General features: G+C 42.7%; 2 protein-coding genes across 3 annotated transcripts in view; one reads left to right on the forward strand and one right to left on the reverse strand.

Annotated features, from left to right (window-relative positions):
* Positions 1-13,880, reverse strand: tfap4 (transcription factor AP-4 (activating enhancer binding protein 4)). 2 transcript variants are annotated; one of them, XM_028598761.1, is made up of 7 exons: positions 13,553-13,880; positions 6,155-6,320; positions 5,937-6,035; positions 5,666-5,836; positions 5,386-5,535; positions 3,232-3,399; positions 1-3,123 (listed from the first exon to the last, which is right to left on the reverse strand). In XM_028598761.1, exons 1-7 carry the CDS (start codon positions 13,669-13,671, stop codon positions 2,965-2,967), a joined length of 1,032 nt encoding a protein of 343 aa, XP_028454562.1. In that variant the 5' UTR covers positions 13,672-13,880; the 3' UTR covers positions 1-2,964. The 2 variants fall into 2 exon arrangements, with proteins under 2 accessions (XP_028454562.1, XP_028454563.1); XM_028598762.1 differs by lacking the exon at positions 13,553-13,880 and adding an exon at positions 9,876-10,343.
* The window catches only part of glis2b (GLIS family zinc finger 2b), a 27,577-nt gene continuing 14,435 nt past the window's right edge, over positions 13,533-26,674 (forward strand). The window contains exon 1 of the mRNA XM_028598757.1: positions 13,533-14,589. The gene's annotated coding sequence lies outside the window, so the exon portion shown is untranslated. The remainder of the gene's footprint in view (positions 14,590-26,674) is intronic.

A 26,674-nucleotide genomic window follows, 5' to 3' on the forward strand; every position in this document is an offset into this window, starting at 1 on the left:
TGCGTAAAAAACAAAGTACAAACTTTATTATTCTGTCTTTACAAAGGCACAAGCCTCTTTATCCCCAAAACATTTCTCTTAAAAACAAAACAAAGACAAAAAATAGCTTCTTGACGACCATATGCACCGAAAGGTTAACAAAAAAAAGATTTCAGAGAACAGACAAAAGGAGAGGGAGAGGAGGGAGCTGCGAAATGTAAAGGGACACGAAATAATGACAATAGATAAACAAAGATGGCATAAAGGATTTTGCAAAAAACAACAAAAAAGATGAGAGGGGCAAACAGGACAAGATGTAGGAGGTCTGGACATGGAGGAAAAGGGGGATACACAGCTGTGCGGCTTTTAATCATATCCTAAAGAGCTTCAGCTGAGGAGATGCCCCTTTATACAAAAGAAAGAGGCAGACTCCAGTATAGTACAGTAAGTGCTTTGTAATTTTGACCCCATGTAATGATCCCCAGGCTCAACCCACTCATCTGACAAGCTGATATGTCAATGTAACGTTTCGTAACACACAGAACAGAGTGTAAAACACAGATGGAAATAGAACAGCTCTGGGTTTCAGCAGAAAACTATCAAATGCAGATACTCAAGAGTAAAAAGCAGAGCTTTCAAAACACGTTTTCCATATCCAGGAATCCCCTGCCTAAAGTGATAAGTACTAGGAAAAGGTCCCATGATTTAATTTGACAGATGCGTCACTCATTTTCAGTGCAGCTGACATCAATATTTCTTTAAAGGGCAATTCCATGACATAATCATGATAGATGTGGTGCGTTCAATTGAACGCATTATCTGTCCAGCAGTTCAAAGCTCCATCTATGCATTAATCCAGGGGATTCTAATGAGTTTGTCATTTAACGCAATTCTAAAATAGCAGTGATGTGTCAAAAGCACTAAATGTAACTGTAGTCTCTAAATAGACCAGGTTTCACTTTTGAAAAGTAACCAGATAGGAAAATCTGTAACATTTTATGGAATGTCAACATTTCAATGTGGAAATTTTTACCCCACACATCTGGCTTTCATGCACACGAAGGGGCCAATGGTTGCAAATACATTTTCAATACTTAGGAATAACAAATATCAGGAGTGCTTGAATGTAATTGGTATACCAGCAACCTGTTCCATGTTTGTGGCAAACATAATCAAACAAAGCATATGTGAAATAGACATAATAACTGCGAGTATATATTCTAACACACCCTGGGTGTTGACAAGCCAGTTTGGAAAGCTGAGGGGAAAACCGGAGGGATTCCAGTGGCCACCAAACGGCGCAGATTAAGTGTTAAGGTACGTTTCTCAGACCCCGGGGGCTCTGTTAAGGTTGGCTTCACAGTGCCTCCCTGCACCCACGGGCTATTAGTAAGGCAAGCTGCTGCCTCTCTCTGCTACATGTCTTAATGTCTGTCAACCAACAGTTCCAGGCAAAACATATGATCAGAGCAGAGACGTGTAAATCGCATGGTACGCTAGACAAAGAGCACGCAAGAGGACAAATAATCTATGCAAGTAAATGCATAGAGCATGTGTGGTCAACCCAGTCACCTCTATGGCACATTCAAACAATTTTACCGGGCATGTTCCTCATATTTAAAGTATTATCTGCTTTGATAGATGTCTCAACATTTGGACAAGAAACAACAATGTTAAGGGCTAAATAAACAAGCCCTAAATTTGAGCTAACAAGTGATTGTATGTCAGCCATATTTGTATGTGTGAGTGTTGTGTTCACATACACACGTGCCTTTATTTCAAGGTAAAAGTGGTGTTGTTGCAGACTGCCAGAGTCTGGGACTCCGTTGAGCCCTGCTGATTCAAAATGCTAAATGGGACACACACACACACACACACACACACACACACACACACACACACACACACACACACACACACACACACACACACACACACACACAGAAGTGGAAATCACTCAAGAGTGCCCTCAGATTATCTTATTTAACAAGCCAGGTGCTTTTAAATTCAAGAGGGGAGCATGTCAAGAAATGTCAAAGCACTGATATTATTTTGTCAGGCCATGAGTAAAAAGAAGAACATGCCAATACATATGTGAACTTACTGGGAACCCAGCCCAGTAAAAATGGCAACAAACAAAACAAAAAGAATAGAGCTGAGAACCAGTAAGCACACTCTCTCCTCCTGAGCTTTGCTTCATTTCCTGTGAGCACCAGTCAGCCATGAAAACTGCTTTTAAATTCCTCTCGTGGTGCTCTTTTGTGTGGTGTATTGTTTCCAGTACAATCACTTAACTTGCTGGCTGAGGGAGCCTTAGAGAAACAAAACATGAAAAAGTAGACTTCACAAGATTAAAACAACATATTCATTCATCCAAAAGCCTAAAAAGGTGGAACTTTGAGACAGCCTAGTTAGCTTACAGTGTCTCTCCAAACAGCTTCAGAGGAGGAGGATGTTCATCTTAAAACAAAAATGCACTGCTGTTGGGTGGTGATGACGCCACACTGCTGGCTTCTTTGACTCCTGTTTCGTGGATCAGTCCCATTGCTTCAGGGCCGAATAAAAGAGAACAGTCCTGGTGATAATGGTGATGTTTAGCAGATATTCTGACGGAGCATTTATGGATCAGTCGGTGAAGTAGCCACTCTAACAACCTCTCTATAAACTAATGAACAGACAAGAGTTTGTGTGTGTGGAGAGCAGGGGGCTAAAGATAAGCAGAGAAAAAGACGCAAGAGAGATTGCTTGTATGAGTGTCTAAGTGTAAACCTATTTGGGCTGCCTATCAAAGTACAACAGAAGAAGAGTGTACTGAAAAGAAACAAAAAAACGAGTGCTTCAATCTGTCTATCAGCCCTATTAATGTCCACTAAACAAGAGTGCTGTGGGTTTGAAGCCTCCTGTAGCCCTGGTCTGATTGGGCCTTTTGTGTGTAAGTGTGTGCGCGCATGTAAGTGTACGGCGTGCAAGACTTCGAGGATGAACTCAGGGCAGTGAACAGTCGTCGGGCCCGTCGCTGTTTGAGGCCGTGTCTGAGCCCGCAGCGTCGGAGGGGACACGCCCTGAAGTGACGATGACCGCCCTCCGCTGCTCTTCCTCGCCGACACATCCCTTTCCCTGGGTGCCCTCGATGTGCTGGATTGCCTGGAGAAAGAGGATAAGTGGTGTCAGTGTCGACAGCACCCTCTGGTGTTCAAATCTGAAAACCTTTCCAACAATGGTTCACAAGTCTGCTTCTGTCTCCCGTCTTACTTGAACAATGGTGTCCAGGTTGTGTCGAGATGTGGACACTGCATTGATAACTGATGTCGGGCCCATGGTCACCACGGTGACATGATGTGGCTGGGGAGGCTGGAAAGGCGCAGGGACGATGACTGTGGCATGGTGTGTAGGTGCAGGCGGGGTAGCCGGGGCCAACACCTGGTAGAAAGGAGCAGCAGTTATTTCTCTATTTCTCTTTCTCTCTCTCTATCTCTCTATCTCTCTCTCTCTCTCTCACACACATAAAGTAATGTTAAATGAAGAGTACACTCAGGTATCATGAAAAACCAGCAGAAACTACTATAAGTATGACATGTAAAATATATAATAAATACATAATGAATACAAACATGCTAAAACAGTGCACATACACAGGCATTATTACACATAATTGGGAATACAGATGGGCAGCTTATTGAATATTAACCACCAGAATCTCTCATCAAACTAAATTTTCTTCTGTCCTTATGTTTGGGATTTGTCTCACTTTGTGTTTTGAGCTGCTTCTAGAAACCAAACTTATTGGGGAGTTGTTTTTTTTCTCCTGAAATGGTGCAAGTAAGAGGTGCTCAGATTTCTCATGAGCGTGCCACTTACAGTTGGTGCTTTAGATCAACCTGAGCTTGACAAAAAGGGAGCACACAAGCCCAGAATTGTACAAAAACAAGCTCCCCTTAACTTTAAATAAACCAGATCTGTCAGGCTACCCAATCTGCCAACTGTACAACTCACAATTTAAATGTTTATTAAACGCTGCTTGTGTTTCTATTATTTTATATCCCAATATCAAATGACACAAGTTAATTCTTGACCTTTGAAACTGTTTGAAACAAAAAAAAATCTTAACTCAAGGTCCACTTATTAGCTTTTACCAGCACTTTCGACCACATCTTAAAGTCTGAGGTTAGTGATGCTCTAACTTATAACATCCCATAACCATGAGATGCAGTTAAAAGCTCTGGACAAGGTTAGTAAGTGGACTTTCTGTTGACTTGTTCTTGAGGGAAGATTTGATGCATATATAATTCCTTTATTTACAAGTATCTGTTTCAATAATTCAGCAAAGTTAAAATGTGATATTAAAGAAGATTAAGCTTTTACTTGTCATGGAACCATGATCGTAGCAAAAAAAGAAAGATATATTTTGAGTAACAGTTCATTTTATTTCCAGTAATTTTTGGTTACTGGGGTAATTATGTCAATTCATATTGATATTGATTTGAGGTCATATGGCTCAGATCTGCTCGGGGAGTCACAAAGTGCCACATGATGACTCATGCAGAGGGTATCAATCATCCTTCACTACCAGCGCCCAGCTGCCACAAGTAGTGGATGGGCAGACAGCACACGCCAATTGATTTGGCATCATGTTCAGTTAGGGTTTGCCTGCAGAAACAGGACACTGGGGCCGTCAGGGCAGGAGACAGGCACAGCAGAACGATGTGCGAGCTGCTCATTTAACACACTGTAAATGTGTCTCAGCTGCTGACAGCTCTAACTCTGGACACGGAAGAGACATTTACAAAACACAGAGATTAGTTCAAGTGTGTGTGTGTGTAAGGGTTTTTAAATGCTTCAGCATCGACTCAAAGAAATCTATACATTTTACAGCTACTCACAGAAAGGAGGAGGGGAATTTAGTGCCAGCCGTCCAATAAATTTAGGGTAAAGAGCCAAATATAAACACTGGTTTTTAAAATATACTGCTTTGCTGAAAATGGTTAATCTGCGTATCAAATTCAAAATCTTAGTGTAGATTATTGTTTAAAAACCTCTCACAGAATCTCACACAGAATTAATGAAGTAATAAAATGGACCAAACTAAATCATTTTTTCGCTAATTTCAACGAAGGAAATTACTTCAACACCATTCTCATGAATTGAGACAGGATCAAGTTTGTTAAAACACTCCAGCAGCCACAAATCTTTGATCACATTTGGTTCTGCTGTTCCATAGACAAGATCCAATGATATATATTCAATGACAAAACCTAAGGTCTAGAAACAACCATATGTCAAATTTTGTTCTAAAAAGGTCATTTGTGTTGTGACCATGAAATGTGTACTATGGATTTTGTACATCAGACTTACAGAAGGATTCCACTGTTTATGTGTGAGTCAGACTCATACGCAAATGTTTCCAACCTGTGGGCTGTGGGCTGGAGTGAGGTCCCTCTCCAGCTGTTTGTGCTGCTGCAGACGGACAAGGCTCTGTGTTGGAGTCTGGTGCTCCTGGACCTGCTGGGTGAACACCTTCAGTTTCTCTGGGTACAACTGGGCATCCAGGGAACGCATCTGACACACAGAGCCGGGGGATAAAAATGGGAGTTAGCAACTCATAACTATGTTAGTCCCTGCATTTGTCTAGACACATACTTTCGAGATTGTCTGAAATTGTGTTACATGTTGTGATTGTTCCTATTACCTGATCTTCCAGCAACATCCTGACCGAGCGCTCTTTCTCCAGCTGCTGCCTTAACTCAATCATCTCCCTCCTCAAGTCCTCAGTCTTCTCCTCCTCCAGAATGTCTGGTGAGCCAATCCCTTCATCTTTCTCCTCCGCACGCCGTCTCTTAGGGGAGGAACCACTTAACTCCTAGGGAGAGCAAACAGAAATTGGATATCCGCTTTAGATGATACGGACAGACGGAGAATCCTGGTAAAGCCTTTTCAGGTTTGGCACGGTGATGCTTTACTTGTATGATTCGTTTGAGCTGACTGTTCTGCTGCAATAGCCGCGTCTTCTCCTGCTCCAAAGTAAAAATGTACTCCGCTGTCTGTTGCAGGATGGCAGCCTGGGGAAAAGAGAAAGAAGAAGAAGAATGTTACAGGTCTGTTATGAAGGCGAGTTCAGCCCCTTACAGCTACTGTACATCTAACTCATCACCTAATTCAAACATCTCTTGTGACCCACCTTACTGAGCTTCTCTCCATCGCTGTGTGGGATGAGTGTTTTAAGTGACTGGAATCCAGAATTGATGCTCTGCATACGCCGACGCTCATTGCTGTTAGCAATCTCTCTGCGAATTCGCCTTTCCTGGTCCCGGGCTGTTTCTGGGGTCAGAGGAATGTTGGCCAGACTAGGGGGGAGGATAAAGGGAGTACAGCAGTTAGTTGGATATAAAAAATAAAACATACATTTTAAGCAACATCACCCTTAAATGGTGAAGTTAATCAAGTCAAACATTTAATAACACAAAACCACAACATTAGCAATAATACACCTATAAGTACCAAATATTAACTTGTTAAGTATCTGTAAATTAAGTAACATCTATTATCAGGTAAGTCTACTTCTATTGGACCCATCTAGGTTAATGGCAACAACAAGCTTAATTTTTGATATTCTTTTTTGGAAACCCAAATGATCTCCATGTGCCTTTTCCCAGTCTCACTTGTGATAGTGGATGGACGTTAATTTGTTGTTTCCAACAAAGCTAAGTATATGGACATAGAGTATCCCTGTGATCCCAATCCAGTCTAATGTTGTGACCTCATCTGTTGAGGCTATGCTGAGATTTTGAGAGACTGACTGTCAACATTTTATTGGAACTACTTTATACCTGAGAGAAAAATAAACTGTGAGGTCTGTGGAATATATTTGAAAGACACCTTGCTGTTGTTTTTTTATTCACCTCTATTGTAAGGTGACTATCTGCATGGCTAAACACTAATTGTAGTAAGTAATAAAGTTTGTAGTTTTATGTGTTGGATGAACTGATCCTTTAACATCACATCATCAGCACCAAACAGCAGAATGGACCAAGAAATGCGCAATACATTCCTATTTTTAGAGTGCATTTGTCTTTTGAGTCCATCAATAATTGCTTTCCTGTGTGGAAATTATAAAAATGTTTAAGAATCTATAGCACCATACATGTTGCAATCCAGGGTTAAATGTAGTGGGGCATCAATCTAGGGTTAAATGTAGTTTTACCCTTATCAATTATCCCTGCATAGTGTCCTTTAGCAGATACAGAACGGGGCTGCTCTTCTAACCCTATGTCATTTCTTAACAGGTGTTAAAGTGACACATTGATTAAGATGTATGCTATGCAATCCAAAGTTATGATTTTGAAAGGTCTTAGGGTGTGAGAATATTTCCTGGCATTGAAGCAGTACTTACATTTCACAAGACACCTTACAAGCACCACACGTGGTAAAAAGCTGTGGTGTAGTCTACGTGATACGCAGGTATACGCAGTACACCCACTAAGAAAGCTCCAGGATTTCCATATACCCTCTTAAAAATGGCCAATGACACGCAACAACATACTTTCCTTTATATTTTTGAGATATTTTGAATTGTCATCGGTGTTCTTTTTCCTTAGCTAAATAAAAAGGTACTTCCACCATTAATTGGTGCATTAAAGTGTTTCCAAATGCAGAAAATGAAGTTGTTTATGCTCATAACTTCCTTGGGGACAGACACCCAGACCCCCCACTGTGATATGGGCCCCCTTCCCCAAAGGCAGATTCTGGCCCAAATATATAGGCCGATATATACAGTACAGTACAGTATAACCACTACAATACATTAGACTACACCACTGGTAAAAAGGCATCTTTAAGTAGCATCATTGCTGATAACTCCAGTTGAGATGTAATAAGAGCAGCACTGAGCCTGTTAATAGTTCTACCCTAAAGCTTTGGTGAAAAGACACAATATGCCATATACTGTAATTCAGCTGAGAAGAAATTCAAAGCGAACTTCCTCTAACATCCTCTGTATCGAGCTCAGTATCTCTGGGACCCTCTCTGGCCAAGCTCTTATCTGTACTGACTCAGCTGCCTCAGTGCAAACACTGGGAACAATTGTGCAGACACAGATGAGAAAAATGTGTGTGTGTGTGTGTGTGTGTGTGTGTGTGTGTGTGTGTGTGTGTGTGTGTCACACAGTGCCACACACAAGTACCAACACGGCAGTGGTGCATCCAGCAAACACATCCACTGCCAAAACGTGACCAACTGGGCCTGGACTTGACCATATAAACACTAGCGATGTGGAGTAAGGTCTGGCAATGCGAGACTACACAAACCAAAACAGAGGAACAGACTGAGTCCCAATTATAGTGGATTAAAGCTTAAAACACGAGTTTAAGTGCCTTGCAATGCACAGACATTTGATGGCTGTGCTGCTTTTCTTGTCTTTAATCATAGTTAATTAAATTTCCTTAGGTTTTGGACTGTTGGTCTAACAACGCAATATATCTTGAGACATCACCTTAGACTCTAGGAAACAGTGAAATGCATTTTTCCACTATTTTCTGACATGTTATAGAGCAAACAAAATATACACATATTAATCAATAGTGAAAATAATCAGTTGTGGGGCCGCAACTAAAGTGCCAGCATTTTAATTTGACTGTATTAGTCATAATAGTAACACAACTGGAAATACAGTAATATATGTTTTTAAATTGTAAGACATGCAAGTACTTATAATTGAGTTATATAGGTACACAGTGAGTGTACTCATGGCGCCAACAATGTATGTCTAATTAGCATTTATATCAGTCTGGGTTAAATTGATTTCCCTCGTTCAGTAGCAATTCTACGCAGACTCACAATGAGGAATAAATAAATAAATAAATAAATAAATAAAAAGGACTACATCTCCCATACTGCCCGCGTCACTACCAACAGCCAGCAGCAACAGCAGCAAATCCCTCCGCCTCCCTCTTCAAACAGAGCTGCGGACGTATCGAAGGGCCTTCCGCGACATACACACCCCCTTATTAATAACACCACTTTTAATTTTCCTGCGTCCCCGCGAACGCCAAATGTCCCTTTACCGGTAACACCGAAGGAAATGTATTGGTATAAGGCCACCTAAACCCCCTTCCTCATAACAACGCCCGACATCAGCTCTCTGCTCCTGGCAGACTTTTCGTGTCCTCCGCCATTATAACAATGCGGCAGGCAGCATGGCAAAGGTGCGGGATGAAAAGACGCAGTGGAGGCGACTCGATAGCGCGAACAAGACGCACGGAACCACCAGTGAAACTATCGTCACGTCGAATTGGGGCGATTTAGACAGCAGTTGTACAGTTTCACGATAGAAGTAAACGAAAACAGGGCGTCAAACAGGAAACAAACGCCAGACCCTTCATCAGTTTTAGCACAAGCCACAAGCATGGCCGCACTACCCACAATAACTTCGGATCGCTCTGAGCCAAATCGGCAACCCGCACGATGTGTGCGACAAAACTAGAGCATTTCACACTGAATGACGCTCGCTCGTATAACCTTTCCCTTTCTTACGCAGATCACAGCACCTTTAGGGGTTACTGGGTATAATTTGAGAATAAATAGAGCATGGTGCTCTGGAGCGGAGTAGCAGCGTGGTGTGCACAGAACCACGTGGTTTATGTTTGTTAGCCACAAAATACATCAAAATACGTGAAATAACATCCCGGCTAGGATGCTGCGGTCTGAGACAGCCCCCACTTGCTCAGATGCAAATTACTTAACGTTTGGTGATAATTAATGCCCGCAGCCCCCGTGAGTGGGTCGTGTACACAATAACAGATCACATCAAGCATGTTGCCTCATTGCTGTCTACTCCAAACAGATGACTTAAAATAATAACAATAATAAACGCAGCGTGCTGGATGAAGCGCATGTATACACACCTGCAAAGACCTCCAATCACTTCTTTTTCCGTTTTCCTGAAATGTTGCAAGGAGGGCACCTTCTGAGCTGGTACCATGAAATACTCCATGCTCGCCTCTCGCCAGTTTGCCCCCCCCACACTCCTAAAAAAAACAGCAAACAGTCTCCGCAGAATAGAAAAAAAAAAAAAATGACGTTAGAGAGCAGAAATCCCGTGATCCGAGGCGGGTTAAATCCTCAGAAAAGATATGAATCCCTCGTCTGTGTAGTGTAGTAGTTTCAGGCTGCTGAGAGTTGTAATGTTACTCGACTTCCAGCTGATGGGGTTCCCTCGTTGTGTGTGGCGCTCGTCCTCTCACTCTCTCTCTCTCTCTCTCTTTCTCCCTCCCCTCTGCTTTCTCTCTCTCTGCATGACCGTGTGTGCGTGCGTGTGTGTGTGTGTATGCAGCTGATCGGATAGCTTTCAAGGCGGGAAACAGCTGGTAGGAGTCACACTGCAATACCAAAAGCCTCCTTCCGCAGAGACGGGGGACTGCATGTAAACAAAGGACTATTTAGCGTAGAAATACACCGATAAGAAAATGCACACGTAAGGGTGAAAGGGATTGTATATGTCTTTAATATGAATTACAGCGAAACATTAGCAGCTAATTTGTGATTAAATGTGCGGTACAGTGTTAAAGCAATCCAAGAATCGTCCAGTCTGTGATTATCATATCAAAAATAATTTTCCCTCATATGACTTATTTCACTTTAATTAATAGGCCTAGGCTACTACTTTTACACACATTTAAAGCATTCCTGAAAGGACGTTAACAGGTACCAGCATAGGCCTATAGGCTATGATTCATTTTACAACATCTAAAGCAATAACCGAAATGTAGATTGCACCTTGACACTGATAAAGTAAATAAAGAGCGGGACTACTAGGGGCGGATACTCCAACAGCTGCGATGAGCGAACAAGAGGGATCAGCTGACGACTTGGCAGAGCTGCACAGCAACAGCGCACCGGGGAGGGCTTTTGGGGACAGGCTGCTGGCCAGGCTGACACACAACACGGCCGAACGTGTATGTTGTTCACCATGTTGGGTGTAACAGTACATGTAGTTACAGTAGGTTAATACACAATCTAATAAAAGCTGCGACGCCCACACAGCGACATCAGCGACAAAATGGGAGAAACGATTTGTTTTTGCACCCGGAAACATGAAAAGCTCCAGCTGCATCCTTGTGGAGGCACCTGATGGTGTTTTATTAATTAGTCTACCTTGCTGGTGCAGCTGTAAGTTGTAGCTCAGGTGTGTAGCTATATTATCATTTATTTAACGCTGGTTCTCACGCAGCTGTTTAAAAATGAATTTTAAAAAGTATTATTAAACTCACAAATATATTTTTGCTGATAAGATATATATATATATATATATATATATATATATATATATATATATATATATATATATATATATATATATATGTGTGTGTGTGTATGTGTGTGTGTGTGTGCACAGTTTTCAAAACTTAAATAGATTTCAACCAATCAAAATAAATTGTTATACTTAAATGTTATGAACATGATTGTTTAGTCCATTAATTACAAGTTGTAATATCAATATAACCTATAAAAAAGCAGGAAAAGTAAAATCCAGGACACAATATAACATGTTGTACATAACAGGCACCACAATGCGCTCCATGCAATAGTTGCAAAATGTATCAATAGTGCACTCAAATCTGGCTGGGGGACTACTGATGAAAATTAGCACTTTTGAGCTAACTCGGGAACATTTACATTGTTTCAATGTTGATTAATGTTCACTGTCCCCTTTCAAAAATAAAGAAATTGAAATTGAAAAATTGAAATATTTAAAACCCTTAATGGACATGAAACTTAAACTAGCCAACAGAATGATTGGGGGCCACTGTCACTGCATGTCATTTTCCATAGAATTCACCACTGCTTCCAAAACAAATAGGCTACACAAAAATAAAAAACCTCAGCTGTTGACATTTTTATTTGAAACTGAGTTCTGATTTATTGCTTTCGAGTATCCTACATTAAGAAATCTGGAGTTTTACAGCATGAAAATTAATGGATGGATTATTATTCTAGAAATATTAAATATTTGGAGAATTATGGCTTTCCTTAAAATGGAAATATAAGGCTTGGTAAATCAATTCTTAGGAATTAATAAAATCTCTGAGGGCTTCTGGGCTAATTAAATCTTCTCCCAGGCTGCTTTAGACCCTCTAGTGGTGGCATGGTGAAAAGGCAAAAGGGCTTCTGGTGCACAGATTTGCACCCCAGCATCACTGAAACACTAGATGCCATAGGGCGGACAAAACCTGAAATCTGTATGGAACACCACGTTAGTCACATGGTAGCTTTCTATGCAAGTTGCCTTGAAATGTATAAACGTGGTGGTGATGGTTGCTTTTGAAATTTACTTAGAAAAGAACTTACATGGGTGGATGCCTTTGTAATAGTCAGCTACAGTAGCCACTGCATCAATCATCAATCATACATGCAGTGGTGAAATGTAACTAAGTATTTACATTTATTCAAGTACATAAGTACAATTTTGAGGTACTTGTACTTTACTTGAGTATTACCAAATTATGCCACTTTCTATTTCTACTCCACTACGTTTTGGAAGCCAATATTGTACTTTTGAATCCACTATATTTATCTGATAACATTAGTTAGGCCTACTAGTGACTTTTTACTATTATTTACTATTACGATTATTAATACAGAATATCAACTATAACAATAGATCAACTAATAGATTATGATGTATTGTTATAGATTAAGCTACCCAGCAGTATATAAAGTAATCAAAACTCCACCTTTACCAGCTGCAACATGAAAGTGATGAGCACATAAATGCATCAATAATTAACCTAATAATATATTCTGAAATGGGCTGCTGCATAAGGAGTACTTTTACTTTCCGTACTTTAGGTACATTTTGATGTTAATACTTTTGTTGATTTAACAGAGTGGGCGAAGTGATCTGAGTACTTCTTCCACCACTGCATATAAATTACAACATTAAAATCATGATGACATGTGCCAAATAGGGACTGTCAACAGGAAAGCTCAACAGGATTGTATTTCATTGCACACCAGATTTCTAGAGGTTATTCTTAATTTCTACATGAGATAAGAGAGGTTTTTTGAGGGAACACGTTCAACAATATACAGTATTTTGAACAAACAGACTATACTCAGAAATTGAATCAAAACTCCTGAACATCACAACGACAATTTAACATTCTGAGTTCACCATATTATGTGGTACATCATAATGCACATTACTGTGTGATTAAGACTCTAAACGTGTACACTGAAAACGTGAGCATAATAGGCCACAGCTATAATATAATGAATACTGTAACTGCTGCAAGTAAAGACAGACATGTTGTAGGTTTAATTTTTCAGATTTAGATTTTTTGTGTTTTTTCTCAAACAGTATTGCCTTAATCGTCTCTCTTCCAGTATATGTTTACTGTAAGGTGCAAGTGTTGTGTTGATTTATGGGGGTGGAAATATACATTAGTAGGCTATGGTAGCATACACGAACTGGCTGTGAGTCAGAAGGTATCAATTACGTAACACAGTTTTTACTGTTTTCACAGATGTCTACTAAACTCTGGAGAAGAAAACAACAGACAGTGAAATAGAGGGGTGTTACCCTTCACGAAGGCCTGTTGATGTGGGGGAGATGAGGCGGAGAGATGGCCATGATGACCGAGAGAGAGTTTGGAGAGGAGCCGGGGACTGCCCATGGTGGATGGGCGGAGCAGTAAGCATGCGCTGAGCTGGCAGACTCTGGGCTGGTCCTGACGGGCTGGCTGGGCTCCGGGCGGCTCTCTGTGCGCTTCAGACGGTCTTGGGGGAGACTACCACCAACACTCAGCGTCTCCTCGAGTACCTCAGAGAATAAACGGATTGAAAAGCAGAAGAGACCCGAGGGGTAACTGCGAGAAAACAAAGCAAACAGCTTCACCCCGGCATCTGGAAAAGCACCGAAGAAGAAGAAGAAGGAGACGATCCTCCCCCTCTACCCCACACCTCTCCGCCAACCCGCCCTATCCACCCTACCCACCACTCCGTGCCATCCCTCTGGTCTGAACTGCCCTCCAGTCCCACCCCGTCAGGAGAACCACGACCACCCAAAGGAAACCCCCACTTGACCAGCGTTGCCATTAAGCGATGCGCTTTGAATTTAGGAAGAAATCATCTATGCGTTTTTGATGCACAACACAGCCAGTGGTCTTCATTTTTTTTTTCCACAGCGGGAACAGTTAAGGTTACGGATTTGGGTGTTTACACTTTTTGACGGGTTTCCAGTGGCATGATAACATGCAGAATATATCATCCCACGGCAACAGACAAGGCTGCCATTCCATAGATTAGTCTTTATTTAAACAAACAGCTGTCACATACGCTGCGTTTGAGCTTATGTTTGATTTTTTTCCCATGCTTACAAAGATCCCGACAATGGTCTTGGAACGGACCGCCTCTCCAGACACCTAGACATTTTTGTTCAAGACGTATCAGCTCTATATTTCGTGTTTATTGAAAAAAAGAAGCGACAAATTGACGAGGAGTCATTTGACACCGACGCCGCTTGAGCCATAGGACTTTGCGTGCGAAGTTTGCACCGGGAAGAGGGGGGCCAATAAGTCGGAGATATCTCGGCCATATCCACGGCATTTTCCCTTTAAGGTAAGCCAGGAGCGACCCTTTCTTGCATGTCAGTCCTGTATGTTGGGTCTGTTGTCATGTGCTTCCACTTTGGTCTGAGTGCGGTGCTACAGTTTAAAAAAAAATGCACGAGTTCGAACAGGGTAGTGACCTATTTTCAGAGACTCTCCAGCGGTGCGCCCATATCCTGCAGCCTGGACTACACACTGTCATATTCAAGGCCGGCTAGTGGCAAACGTGCCTTTACCGGCGTTTGTGCCATTTACGCACTGTGTCAGTACCTATTTCAACATGGGAGCGACCTTTTTCCGCCTGTCTGCATCCTCTCTTTTAAACTAGCATCCCCCTCATCAACCCTGAGACATTTTTAGAGCAGTATCACAAATCCTGCCCTATATAGGGGCGTACATCACAGCTCAGCCAGCTGTTGTGCAAGATGCATGCTTGTCCTGGGCTCTGTGATGTTCTGTCACAACATCTGATAAAGAGTTCAACGTCTACAGACTGCTGACATTCACTTAAAACAGTGATTTATTGGCAAATAAAACTGTGACCACCACATGAGGTAAACACCCACGAAAAAAAATCCTGTTAATTCTCAGATTTACTTTGTATTTTCCTCGTAAAAGACAACATGTTATGCTATTAATTCATGTCAACTTCCTGGTCTCAACAGCAAATACATTTCTACATGACTGTAACCTAACATGAGTTATTTATGCTTAATAACCTCTTTTCAGTGTGGTTCACAAACTAGGTAATGTTAGTTGAGGCCAAGCATGTAGTGCAGGGGGCAAGTATGAGCACAGGCAGAGAGGCCTAGATAAAGAGCTATTTTCCTCCAATTAAGCAATTCCACTGTCCCTAAGCCTAATTGTGTGCACACTGGGACTGGGTTTGGGATGGACCTTCTCCCCATTGGCTGCCTCCCATTGGCCCATTGTTCTAGAAGACGCCAGGGGAAAGAGCCAAGCCCTGCCAAGGCAGACCTAACAAGCCCCGTGCTGGAGTGGAATAAGGCCTGATCATTAAAAAGCATTAGGCCACAATGCAGATCGAGGCACACTCAGGGGGGCTGCAGTTGCATTTTGGATCAGAGTAGGATGGCTGTATATTTCCAAGGTGACTGCGAGGGACTGATTGAACAATATTATGCATGGGTGTGTGCATGAGAGGAACTGTCACACAGATATCATATGAGACTGGAGGAGGTCAGGCTATGGGCCCACTGGACCTCCCTCAAAGTATGTGGGGAAGAGGAGCAGCGGAAGAGGCCGCACAGGCTTTGTGCAGAGCGAGGACTTTGAATCCCTCTCCTCCCTCCCTCTTCCAGGCCCCTGCTATTTAATCCATAACCCCTCACTGAACTGTGAACACAGGTGCTCCTCACATCCACAGCCTGCTCGCCATATTGTTTATCCAATCAGCTGATGATCAGTTCAGCTGCAGGTCAACCATAACATTCATCTGACAGAAAGACTGGGGCCAGACGGAGATGCATCTATCACCACCGGCACACTGGTTGTTCAAGCGATACCTCTCTTACACAGCAGTTAGTCACTTCCACCATAAAGCCAGATGTCCGCTGGGTTCCAGCTGTGCATCCCTGTGGTGGCATTCCACACTCTCAGGATGTTTGTGTAGGCAGCCTTTTTTTGCTGTAAATTTTCTTATCCTGACTGCATGCTTGGCCAGATGTACTGTAGATACGTGGACAGCTGCTGGGTGCAACAGCTTGCACAGAGCTTTGGTCAGAGTTTGTCACCAACTTGCTTCATCTGCTGCAATTAGTACACAAGAAGATATAAAGGCTTTCCACCATGCCAGTCTCTAAAATCAAATCACGTGTGTACAGTAGTTGTTACCTCCCCAATTTTCCCGTGCCTTAAGATTTTGCCCTACACCACAACTGTGTGACATCATACCCTTGAGGTCCCAAACCGTGTGAGGGTAAGGCAGCTGCTTTATGGTGGAAAAGGTGGACCCTAATGGCATATTCCTGCGTCAGGGAACAACCACAAGGCATGTGATAGAGGGATGGTGGGAACCCACAGTGCACTTGTACTTAAACCAGGCTAATAAAAGTATACCGCATCTGATGTAAAAAGAAGCACGTTCAGTTGATCCTTACATTGCGAGTATGGTATCACAAAGAAACTCTCATCTGAAATCCAAGGTAGGTTTTGATTTTCACAGTGTTGTCGGCCTTTTGTAGTGCGACTTCAATAATGTTTTCCAATGGAGGAAAAAAAATTCTGAGGAGGACGAGGACTGCTACCAGTAATTAGGTGGAATGTAAGTGGTACAAACTACAGTGGGAGAGCCAGTGTGAGTGTTTGAATTGATATCACAGTGGGGTTTCATAGCTACTGGGGATTACTGTCAAGATGAACGGCAACTCAGCAGCAGGGGAGGGAGGATTATAGTGGTCAGTGAATGAGGCAGCATGCAGTGAAAACAAGGCACCTGACACACACTTGCATTTATCTTTACAGGGATTAGAGACACTTTGTTTTAGATCCCCATGACAGATATGTCCTTTCTGTGGTTACACTACTTTGCAATCCGATTTCTAGTCAAACAATTTCTGATTCATCCGTTATGGTGCTCAACATATGAAATATGACTAACATTGGGTTATGTCATGTTGAATGGAGTTGCACATCCCAGCTGTTGACCTTTTGATTGGGCTGAAAATGTCAGAGGAGATGTGAAATGAGCTAGAGAGAAGATGTGTTGTATGATATGGTATCCATGGTCAGATTTGGATAAAGTCTTTTAAAATACCATAGAAAATTATAATAACTTGTATGTGTTGCAATGTTCATGTCAACATGAATATTGAACCTAATATTACTAAGATTATTACTAACTTTATCTCCTTATATAATAATAATAATGTTTGGCAAATTCTTGGTTATTTTGCAGTTAATATTGGCTGTATGGTAAAGCAGTGGATTTCATGAGCCAAAAGGCTGAAGTCATCAATATCACTCATTAAAATCTAAATAGAAACAGAGCTGATTCAATGGCTGACCTAAAGGTAAACTTGATAATGACAGCGAATGACTCTCTTATATCATTACAGCGCTGTGTTTTTTCCCCCTACTAATCATTGCCATATGTGCAGAATTGAAGGTGACACACTCATACTTTGGAGTGCTGCAGTGTGATTTGTCAATGTGGATTGACGGCCAGACTCCAGACCCATACATTAAGAATAGACCGAGCGGATACAGAGCTTGACTCACACTAACTTGCAAACTTAAGGAGACCAGTGCATACCGCTTTGCTCCGTGGCTGGCTGGGCTCGCGGAGCGTGCATTTTTCTCCAGTTAAACTGTAACCACTAATCACCTCACGGCCTCACTGTTTCCTCCTGGAGCAGACCATTCTTGGGTCCCCAGGGTGGGTTAAAATGCCCCCTCTGGGAATGTATGGTTTACTCCTTTTTAAAATCACCTGTGTGGGACATCCCAAACGAGCACAGCGCTCTTGCTCTTTCTGCGAGGATCTGCCACGGGGAAGTCTAGGGGTCAGTTCCTCTGTTACAAGTCTGCAGGCCTGCATTTCCAAAATAAACACAGACAACTCAGTGCCTTACTCCAGCTACCCCACCCTACCTCTTCTCATTCTATTTAATGCTCCTTCTGCGCTCCCTGTTCAGTGTTTCTATCGTGAGAGAATTTCAACTCGCAGAGCCCTTCAGACAATACGCAGACTATGTCTGGGGCAGGGCACACTTGATGAGGAAAAGTTAAAGAAAGAATACAGGAGTAACGCCAAGACTTGAAAGAATAACAGCAATGTAAAGGAGCTGTCAGAGAAAAGGTGAAGGGAATAGACTTTTATAAATTTCTTTTTTGTAAATTCCATTTTGGTTTTCCACCAACATACTTTAATATTTAACTTATAGGTAATAATAAACGTGGATATAGTTGTAATTTTAGATATCTGGGAGCTCAGTTCAAGGAGCTGTGAGTTGTACAGTAATATGCTCACAGCAATGCAGTTTAAGTGGAGACACAGCTGGTTTGTATTATTATTTACGTGCTTGGCCAACACCCTGGATTCTCCAGTATACCCTCAATAGTACTACAGCAGTTCACTATGACTAAGGTATGTTATGTGTTTGCTTGTTTGAAGAGAAAAGAAAGGGAGGAGTCGGACAAAAGGGGCTCTGCCTGTAAGTACGGTTGAGGAATAACTTAGAGAGGAGAGATGGTGTTTTTAAAGGAGATGAGGGAGAGACGGTTGAGGCATTTCTGAGGCTCAAATAAGGCTCTCAAGTCTGGGCCTGGGCCCGGCTCCCTGTCTGGGCATATCCAGTCCTGTCAGCTAGCTTCAAGACTTTGCCCCCTTCAGCCCCTCCTTCCCTCCATCCCCGACTCCCTGGGACTCCATCTCCTCCTTTTTTACTCTGCTCCCTCTTTTCCTTCGTCCCTTCGCATTTTTGTCTCCCACTTTCCATGAGCCCCCAGCTTCATAAGTGACGCTTACATTATGTAAGAGCTTCTCCATCTTATACATGCAGTAAATGAGAGAGAAGGAGAGGGAGAGAAAACAAGTTTGGCCTGTAAGTGTTTACCTTCTCTGTGTTGTGGAGAAGTTGCCAGCACTTATTTAATTCATATGTACCGTGGCTGTTTTTCTTATGAGGGGAGCCTTATGGAAATGTTTTAAGTTAAGGTTACATTTTGTGAAATAAAGACTTATTCTGACCTCAGATACCTCCTTATGAAATAGCATCACTGTTTTTATTTGTTTGCACAAGTTTTAATAATTGACTTCCAGTGGCCATCTTGAATAACGATCACTAACTTAACACAGCCCGTCTCTCTCTTTTACTGCGTCCGATTGATTTTAAATGCCCTTGCTCCTTGTTTACTCGGCTCTCAATAAATGATGCTGTCACTCATGGTGAGCTTGGCTATTTCTTAATTGATTCTAAATGTAAGTATTGATTCAGGATAGAAGAAGTGTGTAAGAGCACAGATAAAGCCCTGACCTTCAACACTAATTAAGATCCTCTCTTAGGCTCATTCTTTCCAACGCTGTCCAATATACTGTACGATTGCGTTTGTCCACACATTTATCAACCCTTGCTGTTCAGAGTGTTTCGCCAAATCAAAAGAGGAAAAAGCTCCAGATATTTCTGAAGCTTGTTTCCAACAGATTGCACACATGCCAACAAATTTAAATCAAGAGTTTGGTGCTACTCCATTTTACAGCATTATGCTCAACTCTGTCTGTTGCCATCTCACTCGCCCTCCATCTGTCCCTTTGCATCTGTCTCTCTGCTCTCCTTTTCTGTTCCTCTCTCTTGGATGGAGCAGCAAACGATAAAAGCTGTAGGGTGGAGCCTGTCACTTGGTTGAGCTAGAATACAGAAATACAGAGAGAAAGGGGGAGGGAGGGAGAAAAGAGAGGAGAGAAAAGACTGTCATATTGACCTTGTCTTGATGCCAGCCATGGTGGAAGAGGACATGGGTAGGAGGGTTACACAGAGAAAACAGGCCACTAATGTGAGAAGGGAGAACACAGGGCTGCCGTTAAGTTGGCACATCCTCACAAGGAAAAGACAACACTGGCTTTGTGTGTACATTATATATACAGTATGTGAAATCATGGCGAGGGAGGTAGAAGGGCTGAAATGGAGGTATTAGCAGACAGTATGGGGGGCACACCCAAATTTAAAGAAACAGGAGCTCCTTGATAGCCCTGCAGTGTGTGTTTGCCCTCAACGCACACACGCACAAACACACATCACGTCACTTTGTCTGCTAATTGCTCTCTGCTGTTTTGTATTTCTTCCTCTTCCTGTTTTCTTTCCCATTCAATATACTTTGGTTTTGGAAGCTTAGCCCTTGCCCTCCCCCTTCTCTCTGTACATAACACTCCCTGTCCAAAACACATCTGGCTCTCCTCTGTTCAGCATGGCTGGTGCACAGGTGTCACCAATCCCTCTCCAGGGACGGAGTGGCCAGAAATTCTGGGGCAAAGAAGTAGACAAGTTACAACATCGTAGACCGACAGGCCTCAGCAACACCACACAGCGATAAAGAGAGCAACTACCACCCCACCCCATGTGTCGCCCCCAGCCTCCCGGAGGCTGTGTTGCATAAAGCTGTTGTTGGGATCATATTACTTTGGCTATTGAATAAGAAGACTTGCTTCCCAGGGAGTTCACTGCTTACCGTTGGCTTATTGAGTTGCAAGCAAATGAAAGTGGCTGGGGTCACTGTGTAAAGACGAAAGGGGTTTGTTTCGCATGCGTGTGGTGCCATAATATTCCCGTCCAGGAAATGACTGTGAGACAGGCACACCCCTCTCAAAGCTGTACCACAGCACTCTGAACTGGTCTGAACTCCACAACGCACAGCCAGCATGCTGTGCACTAGTGTTTGTGTGTGTTTTTGTGTGTGTGTGTGTGTGTGTGCGTGTGCGCGCGCGCGCGCGTGCGTGGATAGTCTGTATGGCTGTACATAAGGGACTGTGCAGTAAGTGTGTTTATGTGTGCCTATACTTAATGTTTCCATACCTCATTCCCTGATCCTTAAACTTGTCATTGGAAGGATAGACCACATTGGCCCAGCAACTGTTGCTGAAATATACCCTGGGTTTGCTGCTTATCGTACCACAGTTTCCATATGCATGTCACCCCTATTAATCTGCCCTCAGCTTGCTGTTAACTGTGTGGGAGAGAGAGGGAGAGAAAGAAAGAGAGAGATTTCTGGACTTCCTCCCAATCCCTCCTACCCAATGGCTTAGAACTGGTGCTGGGTTTTCACCAGTGAGGGAATATAACAGACATCTCCTGTTGAGTTCAACCGCAGCTGCTTTGTACATTCAGGGAAGCTTGAAGTTGTGTTGGTTTTTCAGTGATATAGTTTTGGGGTGCATATCTGTGTGCTTCGTTTTTGGCTGGAGCCATTTCTTGAGAGGCTTAAAAACCCTGCTCTGAGATTTAGGGAGTGTCCTTTTGTTTGTTTGTGTGCTGAGGGAGCCTGGTATTTTAAAGATTTAGGCAGGTGCCAGCGCTTTGCATTCCTGACCTGACCCTGTGCTCATTTCTGCCGCCTTTAGGGGAGGTCTGCCACTAAGCTGGCAAACCAGGGTTAAATGTGTGTGTGTGTGTGTGTGTGTGGCGTGTGCGCGTGTATACATGCATATCTGCACATAAGCTTTGGAAGTTTCAGCATTTAAATGTTATATCCTTTCCTTCCATCTAAGTGCACTGTGTTTGATAAGATCAATTTGCATGCATGCATCTCTACAGGGCTTAGCATATCCATTATATACCCACAGTGGTAACACATGTCACGTACACTGCCCCAGCAAGGAAATATGGAGAAAAGGAAGTTTTTGTTTGGAAAAGTATAGACCTCCAGAGATTATGTTAAAATGCCAGCCCTGACAACATTACACCTCCACAAACATTACTTGAATTTCATACTGCCAGTCTAACTGTTAGAATTATGCTAATGTTGGTGTGAGTCAGCTGGATTGACAGCATTTAGTGTGGGAGTAGCAAAGAACCATCACTTCCGAAACACAGACCCTATCCAGCAAACCTAGCAAAATGGACACGGCTGGTTAGTGGGCTGACAAGAGGGCAACAAGCTGGGATGTTGTGCTGTTTGATCCTGCAGAATCAAATCCATTCATTTTCCAGAAAACAAAAGAGTCAAAATAACCCCCTCACCACATGCACATAAAACAAAAACATGTTTACCCCAAGTTTAGTTGTGAAAATGTAAAAGAGAGCTGTTAACTTTTATCACTGTACTTTTTCCTCTGTCACCCACCACCAACTAACAGCCTCAGACTGTTTTTCCTCCCTTTGTCCCCCCACCTCTCCTGTTGCTTTCCTACTGAGCGTGGTGTAGTGACGCCCCTGCTTTGGCTGGCGAGCCAACTCCAGACCCTGTGATTGCGCTCAGGAGTCGGAGGATTGCATCAATGCCTGTGGGGAGAGGCCACAGGAATGGACTGAAAATGGGGGGAGAGAACAGTAGAAAGAGAGAGAGAGAGAGAGAGAGAGAGAGAGAGACATGAGAGGGGTTGATGAAGGAGAGAAAGAGGAGAGAGCGATGACAGACGATGGGGATATAGCCTGAGGAAGTGAGGAGGAAGTCGAGAGGGAAAAGCGCTGAGGGAGATCATGCAAGATCTTGTTTATATGGAATGGCAGAGCAAAGATGAGAGAGGAGTGTGGGCTGGAGAAAATGCATTCAGTGGACTGCAGGAGGTAGAGACGCCCAGCAGAGTTAATGGGAGGTCAGAGTAATCCAGGGTGGGGATGTCAATCAAATCTCCTGCGTGCAAAGACAAACACATACTTATCTCCTCTTCTTCTCTTCTCCTCTTCTCCTCTCACGGATGGTGGGAGGCCTCCTGCTGCGTTCATTGGTTCCCCAATAGCTGCGCTATGAATCCACTATCTTGTGAAATGTCCCACGTTATTGTAAGATTACTCACCGCTCTTCAAAGCTATACAGTACCGTCGTGCGAAGTGCCTTAAGCACAAGTGTTGGTAAGGTTTACTGCTTGAACACTCTAAGTCATGGTCCCCTAGAGGGTTATCTGTTTAGCGCTGATTCTATCTATCCTGAAGCTACAGTATAGATTAAAACAGTTCCTGTTGTGGCCAGGTTGGCTCAGTGGGTCGTGCAGGAACACATAAACATAGAGGCTTAAGCCTCAATGCAGAGATTGAGGGTTCAAATCTGACCTGTGGTGATTTCTTGCATGTCTTCCCCCTCTCTCTCACCTAGCTGTCCTATCCATTAAAGGTGGAAAAGCCCAAAAAAAAAAAAAAAAGGAAAACAGTTTGAGTTGATGAAAAACATATTAATCTGATTTTAAATGGGAGTAGGTGGGTAAAAAACCAACCAGGGACTCAAAACATATGTTGCTACACGTGGTCCCTCAATCACATACTGTTCCTGTCATACAGCAGCTACTAGGGAGTCTAATAAATTGACTGTGGCTTGGGGTAAGTTTCCTAGCCTCATGCCAGTGTGCAGATTCTCTCTCCCCCCCATACCTGCCTCTTTTCTTTTCATTTGTTCTGTCAAAATTAGTTGGGTTGCTTGCTTTTATTGCAGAACAGATTTTCTAATGATATTTGCACACTGTCCCCTTCAAAATATCTCAAGAGTTTTGCATGTCGATAGTCAAATTCCTATTCGCAAATGAAAGTATCATTATATTGATCTGATAATGCATGCTTCCCCTTGAAATCCAGTCCATCCCCACCCCACCAAGAGTCGAGTCAGGTCACGGTGTCGTGTGATAATCTTAGTCAGATGAGTGTTTATTGATCATTTGTGGCCTAATCTCACTATATGGCAGACTAAGTAGAATTGCTGTTCTGTTTTCAGGTCTGTCTGGATCCTATTAAGATAGAAAGTCTGGTGGAGTGTTTTCTCTCAAATACAAATGATGTACCACTCACAATCTCCCTCTAATGTTTACATCACTCTGCTCTGCCATTAATATCAAATCTCTGACCAGTAGCGTATTTTTACAGTATGTTTTGCACAAAGGTAGGGTTTAAAAGTTATGTTTTTATTTGCCAGTATGCATGTAGGTCAATAACGTTACTACATAATGCATTTCCTATATGTTGCAGTAGGGCTGCACCTACTGATTATTTTCATTATTAACTCATGTTGTCTCAATTAATCGATTTGTGGTCTATGAAATGTCAACGGTCAAAAATGTCCGTTACAATTCCCCAGAGCCTAAGGTGACAACTTAAATGTCTTGTTTTGTCCAACAGTCCAAAAGCTAAAGAGAAGCTAGAACCATTCAATGTATGGCATTTTTGCTTGATACATAACTTAAAACAATTAATTGATTATGAATATAGTCAGTTTTTTGTGTGGATTAACTAATCAATGAATCCACTAGTTGTTTCAGATCTAGCTGCATGGCATCACAATTCTTTATTCTGATATTGAACCATGCTGTCTTCTGCAACTTGTTTATTTTTCTAACTTAGTATTTAGAGTTTTTGAAAATCCTAATTGAGGAAAGATTCCAATTTACTTGTCCCATAATTTATAGTTGTGCTTTGCCAGACCCTCCTCCAAAGCACGCTAGAGGAGAGTCTGGCTACTCCACACAGCATTCGGGGATTGGAGGAAAACATGCTCTGGTTTATTGGCATTTCTTTAAACCAATCAGAATCGTCTTGGGCGGTGCTAAGCACCGGAGAAAAGCATCTGTGCCGCTGCAAAAGAGGCTCGGAAGGAACTTGTTTTTGGTGGAACGTGTAAGTTGTTTTAGTCATGAAACAGAAAACTCAGATTGGACAGATGGTCTAGCTAGCTGTCTGGATTTACCCTGCAGAGATCTGAGAAAAGGTTAACCATAGTCCTCATAAATCGACCAGAGTTTAAAATGCCAACACAAAGGAAGCCCAAGGCAACGGATATCTGGCCTAAATGAGTGAAATCCAGTGGATTTTCCGGCGGCAACGGAGCAATCCCGTGGAACGTCAAGGATATGGACTTCATAATTCATAACCAAAAGTTTGCAATCATGGAAAGCTGATGTCAGACTGTTCATAGCAAAGTTTGCATCCTAACAGAAATGTTAATGTTCAACCACAGAGAGATATTGCTTTAAGCGTGTGCTCTTCCTTACTCATGAAACAGTCCCCTTTGACAACAAACTGCAAGTGTGACCCGCCCTCCTCCCTCCCTCCTGGCACCTTCCCTCTGCCTGGAATTCTTCAGCGTCTGAACGCTCTGGCTGGAGGCCATCGGTAGCTCGCTGAGAAGCTTCCTGTTGCACTCTCTCCCTCCTTCAATCCGTCTATTCCTCCCTTATTTCTTTCCTCCTTCCCTAACTCACTCCTTTCTCCCCTGTCTCATGTGTTGTCGCAGATTTTTCCCTTCCTCTCCTCCTTTGCTTATCACTTGCTATTGCATGCTCACACTCTTTTTATATATTCTTATTCTCTTTTTAAAAACCCTAAAAGATCAAATGGCAATGTTGTGCTTATTTTTCCGTGGGTTAAAGCACGTGAACACACATGTCACTCTGTCTCTGTATTGCAGCTGTTGTGACTCCAGTGCTCCAACAACTTGTCTTTTTCCTCCCCTTCCCCAGTGGCTCTATGCTTGCTACCATTACATAATCCTGTGTACCATCCTGTGTGCTTTTTTGCAACAGGGGTAAGAAGAAGGGGGAGAGGTTTACATTGACAGTGAGAGAAAACTCACAAAGTGAAACTTTAATTTATCTTTATTACATGTATCTTGTAGAAATTGTGTGGGTAGAGGAAATAATCTGGCAATTAATGCTCGATTTAGGCCAGGTAGGGATTACAGTAGGTGAGAGAAGAATGAGAAGTGGAAGAGAAAAACAAACTGAAAGAGGAAGCAGGGCACGTAAGGGGAAAAACAAAAGCAGAGAATAGAGGGATAAAAAGAAAGAAAGAGGGAATGAGAGGCCCAGAGGAGGAGGAGGAGTGGAAACTGAGGTTTCCTGTCTGAGGAGGCGGCTGGCTGAGGAGGACAGATGCAAGAAAAAAAAAGAATTTCTCAGCTGTGTGAGTTTGTGTGTTGAGTGATCCATCAGGGGTGGAAGGGCGGAGGGCCTATGCGGGGGCTGCAGCTCGAATGTGTGTGTCAGCGGAGGTGGGGTCACTTGCGGCTATTACCTCAAGAAACGTCAGCAATGACAAAAGTGGGAGCAGAGGAGGGGGCACTTTTGGGCCTGTTTTCTTGCATCTCCAAATCAGTAACAAACATACTACATCGTATCTGGATATTAACCTGTCTCACCTTGTCTTTTTCATTGTTAGTGATAATGTGTGGAACCTTGTCTGACTAATCTCGCCTGACTTTGATATGTAAATCCAAAGAAAAATTGTAAATAGGAATTGCTTTACTTTGAAGCGTACAAATGCTATGATCACTTACGTGCCAAGTTGTTTATTCCTCCTTGGCCACAGTTACAGATGTAAAACCCATATGTCAGGGGTCAGAGTTCCCACCACACCCACGCCTCAATCTGTGACCTTTGACCCTTTCCTCCCCACCTGGTGGATGGAAAAAAGCAGCAGGTCTAGACATGACTAATGCTGCAA

This window comes from Perca flavescens, chromosome 15, assembly GCF_004354835.1.
Source record: "Perca flavescens isolate YP-PL-M2 chromosome 15, PFLA_1.0, whole genome shotgun sequence".
In the NCBI taxonomy this organism is placed as follows: Eukaryota; Metazoa; Chordata; class Actinopteri; order Perciformes; family Percidae; genus Perca; species Perca flavescens.

Excerpts from the sequence above, each read along its gene's own strand:
- tfap4 (XM_028598761.1), bottom strand. The coding sequence starts at position 13,671 with ATGCTTACTGCTCCGCCCATCCACCATGGGCAGTCCCCGGCTCCTCTC. Across the intron at positions 5,837-5,936 it reads AGCTCAAACGAATCATACAA|GAGTTAAGTGGTTCCTCCCC; the intron begins GTAAAGCATCAC and ends TGCTCTCCCTAG. Across the intron at positions 5,536-5,665 it reads GGATGTTGCTGGAAGATCAG|ATGCGTTCCCTGGATGCCCA; the intron begins GTAATAGGAACA and ends TCTGTGTGTCAG.